General features: G+C 41.1%; 1 protein-coding gene across 1 annotated transcript; it reads left to right on the forward strand.

The window, feature by feature from the left end:
- The first annotated feature begins 259 nt into the window (after window positions 1-259).
- LOC117304571 (ethanolaminephosphotransferase 1-like) lies at window positions 260-8,067 on the forward strand. Its single transcript, XM_033789096.1, has 9 exons — window positions 260-482; window positions 1,227-1,295; window positions 1,787-1,979; window positions 3,246-3,514; window positions 4,665-4,773; window positions 5,060-5,108; window positions 5,825-6,005; window positions 6,847-7,029; window positions 7,819-8,067. The coding sequence occupies exons 1-9, from the start codon at window positions 303-305 to the stop codon at window positions 7,912-7,914; spliced, it is 1,329 nt and encodes a 442-aa protein (XP_033644987.1). The 5' UTR covers window positions 260-302; the 3' UTR covers window positions 7,915-8,067.

Genomic DNA, 8,067 nt, shown 5'->3' on the forward strand with positions numbered 1-8,067 from the left:
TTTTTATACTTGTGTGTGTACTTTACACAATGACAAATGCATGTACTGTGCGTTATAATGTCAAAAATGCGAACACATTTTGAAATCACAAACAGTTTATGTATTAAAATAATCAAATTTAATGGTTTCAAAAACTTGAGGCATGTGAGGTATACAAAAAAAGGAAATGCAAAACAAAAAAGTTCACATGAGGGCGCTATACTCTTTTCGCATACCGAGTTTACACAATGACACGCATGTACTGTGTGTTGTACAATGTACATGTGCATAGAAAAACGCATGTTCAGTACGAAGGTTTGGGCATGGGAGATCCGATCAAAACACAAGCGAAGATAACGGACAGTAACACAGCGACGTCGTACACTGGACCGGAGAAAACATTTACAATCAACATGGCACCCAGCAAGAGTAAGCACGCTGGAGGAGGAAAGAATAATGTATATCTGACCGAGAAACATCTGCTAGGATTTGACAAATACAAGGTAAATTGCGAAGTTCTTTCGATGCATAAATTATGTTGATCGGTCATTTGATATGGCGCGGGCCGGGGGATGTTGGTGGACATTCCCCCGTCATGCCTACCCGTAACGTGGGCATGATGTCTGACACTAGTCGGGCTGGCCCAGTACTTGGTTCTGTTCCTGCCCTTCACTTAATTCTGTGGACCCCGGTTATTCGGTGCCCGGACCGGGCCCTTCCATGTGAAGTACCTACAGTACCTGGGGACTGTGTGGGTTTTCCTTAAAAAGTTACTAAATAGCCGGCTCAGTTACCTTTTTAATTTTATTTTTAAGTAAAAAAAAATAGTATTTCCTCCGTCTCCTTGTCCTAGTACGGTAGACCTACATGCCCTAGGCCCTATATACTTCTAGAAACTAAATAATTAAATGCTCCCCTGTGAGCCTATATAGTATAGGGGTCTAAAATTGTGGACCTTCTTGACGCTATACGTTTTTAAAATCGGCGTTGATATATGAAAGTTTTACAACCGTTCGCCTTCAATTACTAAAGTTTCCTTTGTACTACACACCCAAAACTTTCCCCACACACTCAATATAATATTCATGATGCTTGTATGTATTCTTCAAAAAATGAAATTTTCCTCTCGGTACTCACTGTTGTTTTTCTGCCGCATCCCACTGCATTTATTTATTATTTTGATATTAATAAGGCCAGTCTTCATAATGATTTTTAACAAACAATGAATTGCTTTGTTGTCATTACAGTATAGTGCGGTTGATACCTCACCAGTATCTATCTACATTATGCATCCGTTTTGGAACGCTGTTGTTAAGGTAAATATAGGAATCGAACCTGGTCCAAGATTAAATAGTTTTGCAGGGATCTATAACCAAAGATATTCAGTTTCATATTCATAATCAGCCCAACAAGGTGGGCTGCCAGAATAATGATAACTGGAATAGTCTTTTTTTGCCTCAGTAATATATCTCCAAGACCTTGTTGCCCTTCCTTTATCTTCACTTTTTTTCAGCTACCGAATGCCTTCGCTCTTCAATCGCTCATTTCCAGCTTTCCCAGGGACCCCGTACCATGTCACACTATGGCGATCATGCTTTTTCAATCATAGCTCCAACACTTTGGAACAAGCTATCCTCCCACATTCAAGCAGCTCCTTCTTTGGACACTTTTAAATCTCAACTTAAAACCCATCTGTTTTGTCAATCTGGTTATAGCACTTAGAAACATGTATTTAGCGCTCTCTAAATAGTGTAACCGTTATTATTTATCTTATTTTGTCAATATTTATTTGTTTTGACTAACATAGATGTTTCCCGAGTGGGTAGCACCGAACCTGTTGACCTTTGTGGGTTTTCTCATCTTAGTCCTGAGCTTCATCATATTGTCCATTGTCGACTGGTCATACAAAGCGTCCAGTCGCCTCCATCCTCAGTATGAAACCATCCCCAATGTTTTGTTCCTACTGCTAGGTATCGGACAATTCGTGGCACACACCCTAGGTAGGTAAACAGGCATTGAATATCTTTGGTGATTACTCAAAATAATTGTTGGCGTAAACATCTACTTGTTGATAGTATAAAAACATCGTGAGAAACGGCTCACTCTGAAGTATCATATTTTTTGAGAAAGAGGGAATTTTTGACTCAAATATTTGAATCTGATAAATCTGATTTGAATCTGACTCAAGCCTGAAGCCAGTTGTGCAAAGATTATAAAGCTCCGAAGCCGCAAGATGCAGGACTCAGGCTGAAATGTGAAATCCCACTTTCTTTTTGATACAACAATAGATCATTACAAATCATTGCAGACAATGACCATTCCTATCAATGGGAAACAAAACATTTACTTGCTGAAATTGCGCCCATGCGTATTTCACGTTCCAACAATTGATAGAGATTCAGTTCCGCATCTTGTGCCTTCGGCGCTCTATAATCTTTGCTTTTGTGCAACAAGGGTGTTTTTACTTTCATCTCATGATTCACGATTTGCTCATCAGGCGTTGAAAGTATCAGTAGGAAGGCTTCAAGTCTCGTGTTTACCTTGGCATGTGTAGCTTGAAATCCAATCTTGACATTGTGCAGCCCTGGAATTGCACCAAGACCACAGGGGCCAATTGCCTCTGTTGCCCTTGAACTTGGCCCTGGTGCCCCTACACAAGTTTCCCATAGGCTTCAAGGTTTTCCAATTGAAGTGCCCTTTGCAAAATGAAAATGGCCTTGCCCTCTCAAAGATGAAATTCCAGGCCTTAAATTCATCCACGGGAGGGCAAGGCCATTTTCATTTTGAAAAGGGCATTGCCCTTGGCCCTTGGAAAACCTTGAAGTCTATGGGGAGCTTTTGAAGGGACACCAAGGCCAAGTAGTCTCTCCTTTTAGTCATACCATGGGGGTGTCATGGCCGAGCGGATAAGAGCACCGAAGTCAAGCTCTGGTGTTTCTGTTCAGCAGAGTGTGGGTTGGAGTCCTGGCCGTGACACTTTGTGCCCCTGAGCAAGACACAAAACTATAATTGCTTCTCTCCACCCAGGGTGTACATGGGCAGAGATGGTTCTTGTGATTGATTCGCTTAGTCCGCTACAAATTTGGCGGCACAGGCTGAGATGGTTTAAGGAATGATTTAAGGCCCAGTGACCAGGGGTAATAATGTTGAAGCGCGGTCACTGTGTGACGGACCTGAGCGCTATGTAAGAAGCCACTATTATAATAATTATTACCTTCCTCCCATCTTGAGTTTGTTGACACGATTTTGTTGTTTGTATTCTCCAGATGGCATAGACGGCAAGCAGGCAAGACGTACTAATTCTAGCACCCCACTAGGCGAGCTCTTCGACCATGGGAGTGACAGCATTATCGCATGCCTCCTCCCTATGGGTGTCTACTCAATATTCGGACGAAGCGGAGATGATTTCGGTGCCAACGTGTGGGTGTTGTATTTGATAGTTTGTGTCGTCATGGCCACTTTTTATATATCACATTGGGAGAAGTATCTGACCGGAGTCATGTTTCTACCGTGGGTCTACGATGTCAGCCAGTTGGTAGGTATAATCAGTCCGAATAATAATAATAAAAATAGTGGCTTCTTATATAGAGCTCAAATCCGCCACTCATGGCGTTTGCACTTTATTACCCCCTGGTCACTGCGTCATTTACTTAATTCCTGGGTACCTGTGAGGGCAGAGATGGTTCTTGTGATTGATTTAGCTTGGTGCGCTACATACTTGGCAGCTGAGATCGTATGGGCGGATTGATATTAGTTTTAGACAGTGTCACTTGGTTCATTCATAAAAATAACCGGATCTAATTTAAAGAGGGCGATTTGCTTTTTCTTTTGATCGTGATTGACTCTACGTGAAGGAAAACTTTCATAATCTTCAAACAAAATACGTCAGAAATGTCATTGTTTTAACTCTTCACGGAGGTGAGCATAGTTCAATACTTAATTTATGCTGTTTTATGCTGTCTTAATAGAAGTTTCATAAGGATTCAGACAAAACATTCATATCAGTTGTCGCCTGACGTCCGCGGATATTCGGCAACCATAGGCGAACATTGGCAACCATAGGCGAATGTACTTCTGAGGTGTTGTTTGTTGGTTTTTCAAATGGCAGACAACAACACAGTAAGCAGACGGTATTATTTTCTTTTCACAAACATAATTATAGTGTGATATGGTTGGATACAGTCGGATGAATTGTTTACTTTCGCTGCTAACGGAGATCATTTACTACTGCGCACGACAATTCACTTCTGCTCTTGTATACACATTGTGTTTGTAAGGCTTGGTTTTGACCATGTTTCATTGTTGTTTTTGTCTTCCATACAGAGGTTAGCCCTGCCGTATGTAGTTACAGCTATCTTGTATACTCCCCAGGGAGCTGAACAAGATTAAAAGGAATGTTATTGGCCCAATGACAAGGACACTAAGTGCCGACCGATTTAATTAAATCGTTTTAACTTGATGCGTCAAAGTTTTAAAAAGGATTTGAAACTTTGCATGGTGGAAATGTGATATGGAAAGGTTGTTACGTATACCGCAAACCTTTCCTTAAAGTTTAAAGAGGGTTTAACAAATCACTTCTGTTTACAACAAATCACTTCTGTTCTAGTACACATACATGTATCTGTGTTCATTCAAGGCTTGCTTTTGACTGTAAATCTCATTGTTGTTTTTGTCTTCCATTACAGACGTTGGCCCTCCTGTATGTAGTTACATCTATCTTGGGTTATGAGATCTGGAAAGGAAGTCATATCTTTGGTTTTGAGTTCAGGTATCTCTTCACATTAACTGTAATAGGTGAGTTTACATTTATTTAACCTGAGGGGTCGTTCACAGTGAGTTATCAACATTTTCACAAAGTAGTACCAATAAGATTGTCTTCAACTAAAAATGAATTAATCAAACTTCTTGAACATCGCATAACTTGATCTTTCTTTTCAGGTGGCTCCATACATTTTTTTAACCTGAGGGGTCGTTCACAGTTATCAACATTTTCACAAAGTAGTACCCAGAAGATTGTCTTCAACTAAAAATGAATTAATCTAATTTCTTGAACATCGAATAACTTGATCTTTCTTTCCAGGTGGCTCTATACTTAGCTCTATACCAACCACAGTCTGGAATGTCTACTTGTAAGTAATATAATAATATATATGTTGGGAATGACTAGAGTGGGATTCGAACCAACGACCTCCGGATTAACGTGCCGGCCCTCTACCAACTGAGCTATCTAGCCCTATATTGGCGGTGTCCGTATTTTGTCACAATCTTTGTTCAGGGTGCCAGTCGGCAGGCATACAACCGTTAACTGCCGTGTAGCCAGGGATCACACCAATATTACGATACAACCTGGGAAGGGGCAGCCAGGGGATTACCAAAAGGAGGTCGTTGGGTCGAATCCCACTCTTGTCAATTCTTTGTTCAACCCAAAAAATCATTTAAAAATTTACCCAGTCAGTTTCCCTTGTGGTTTATATTGATAACACAAGTGTCATATGTTTACACTAAATACCAGCTGCATAATGATGATTGACGTTAGTGGCGATTTTCCCCAATTGGGTTTATACACAGTTCTCCAGCTTTGGCCAATTGAGGGCGCTATTTTCCACATCAAATAGCACCGATGACATTACGATTCCTTTGGTGCGCGAATTTGTTTGCCCTCGCATTTTTCAGAATTTTGGCTTGGAGTGTTTCAGGGGAAAAAACTTTTTACCATGTTTTAAAGGAGGTAAGAGACTCGTTATATGTTTTTTCTGCATCTATTACAAAAATGTAGCAACTATATTCTGAGCGTTCTGTAGCCGCTGTTTAAACTGACGATTGTTGCTGCTTTGTTTATGTTCAGATCCTACAGAGATGGAACTGGGAAGAATCGATCTTTGTACGCAGCCCTCGAGCCAGCAATCTCTCCTACCATTTTATTAGGGACATTGACTCTATGGGCAGCACTGTCACCAATAGCTATTCTACAGAGAGAACCGAGATTGTTTTGCTTGACTGTTGGCATCACAATGTCCAATATATGTGTAAGTAACACTCTTTTCGTCGGGCAACGACTGCAAGACACTCTCCTCGTCACTTAGCCCCCCAGGAGAATCCACATCGCTCTGGTTTTGAATGCTCTTCACTGCCTCCATGTTCAATATCACATCCAATACAAATTACTTCTGCTTGTTTTTCATTCTTTACAGGGTTCTGCTCCTCAGTATAATTGTCAATTAATTACTCGTTACAATCCTTCTAGATGTCTTGGATCATCCACTTCTTCGTTAATGGTAGTGCCCCAATTCCACAACAATTGGGGTGACAGGGCTTTTCCCATGCTGGTCCGCTACTTTGAAACAATCTGCCCCTTAACATCCGTAACATGTTAGCTATTCATAAGTTCAAAGAGGCTCTCAAAACCCACTTTTTCACTGTTGCTTTTCACTAGATATACGTGTTTCCTTCCTTGCGCCATGAGCATCACTTGTGATGGATACCGCATTTTAGTGCTCTAATTATTTATTCAGTATTCCCTGGCACCCTCTGCTGAGGGTTTGTTGTGGGTTTGGGGAACCACCCGGGCAGAAGCTGCAGAGATTAGGAGGATGCGGCGTCATATGTGAGAGCGGTCCATTCCGAGGAAGCATCCCTCAAATGCAGATATTGTGGCTGTCAAACATCTGCCAGGATTGGCTTATACTCTCATGAGAAGGCTTGCAAACGCAAACTCCGCAACTCAACCCCCCCCCCCTCCACCCCGATAGTCATACTTGTTAGCGAGTGGCAGCCTATATATATATTCAGTATTCACACAAATCACCCCCCCCCCCCCCCCACTTCCAACCTGCTTGAGTAACAAGATGTTTTTATGTGTCCGTATAGTGTCGGCTGATCATCAGTCAAATGACGGACACCAAAGCAGAGACATTGAACTGGCTGTTATCACCCGTGGTTGGAGTGGCAGTAGTTAGTCTCGGCTTCGGCATCGGTGAAACGGAAGTTCATCTTTTATATGGTCTCACTGCTCTTGTTGTCTTGGCACATGTTCACTTCGGAGTTAATGTGGTAAGTTCAACTTTTATTTATTTAATCCCCTCTTCTTTTAAAATGTTGGAGAATAAGTTTTTAGCGGAGCAAAGCCCAGGGCTGGAATTTTATCTTTAAAGGGTCTTTGTACTTTTTATAGGACAAAAAACACAGTGCCTACAGATTTACACTAAACTTACACAGTTTGAAGATAATGATAGTAGAAAGCTTCCCTGAAAATATTACTTGCTGAGGTGCTGTAGTTTTTGAGAAATGAGTAAAACAATGTAATGAAAATAATTTTCATCTCAGTGATCATGAGACGGCAGTTTAAAACAGGCAGGGTCGTGGCCGTGTGATAAAGGCCCGAGCCAAAGGCGAGGGCCTTTATCACCTGGCTAGTGAGTCTTTTATTCCCATTCATAAATGCCTTTATGTTAAAAAGCAAAATAATCTAACAATTATAGACAGTGAGACACTGTTTCTTTGCAAATTTTTCGAAGTTTGCGAATTTTAAAAAACTTTTGTAAAAATGTTTTGTGCACGTCGGTTGGTGTGTATTCGCGCATGTACATACATATTACGTGCTGTTACTAATAGCTTTGAATAGTGTTTTGAGTAATTTAAATTGGCTTACATTAGCTTCGCACCCAACACGCGAAGCCAGCCGGTCTTAAACAGCTTCAGCTGTGTCTTTATCAACTGTTTAAACACCCCCACGTGACACGCTCTCCACCAATAGGATTATCAAACCTGTCCAGGGTATTTATGAATACCTGTTAACTGCCCTTTGATGATCTCTTCTGCTATAACATTTTCTTTGAACAGGTGTCGGAGTTGGCAGATCATTTTAACATTCATGTGTTCTCGCTGGTGAAGCGTGCTCCAAAGTCTTCAAGAATGACCAATGGTGCCAAAAAATAAGGGTGTGTAGAGCACGTAAGAAAACTTCGGACAATACAACAACAGTTTGAACATCAAGGGTTGGTACTTGCCTAATGGATTTTGTTAATTTTTAACAGAGTAAGCCTGGGTGACTAGTGTCATAGTCGCGACTATTGATTGCTCAGTCGAGTT

The sequence above is a fragment of the Asterias rubens genome, chromosome 21, assembly GCF_902459465.1.
Source record: "Asterias rubens chromosome 21, eAstRub1.3, whole genome shotgun sequence".
NCBI lineage: Eukaryota > Metazoa > Echinodermata > Asteroidea > Forcipulatida > Asteriidae > Asterias > Asterias rubens.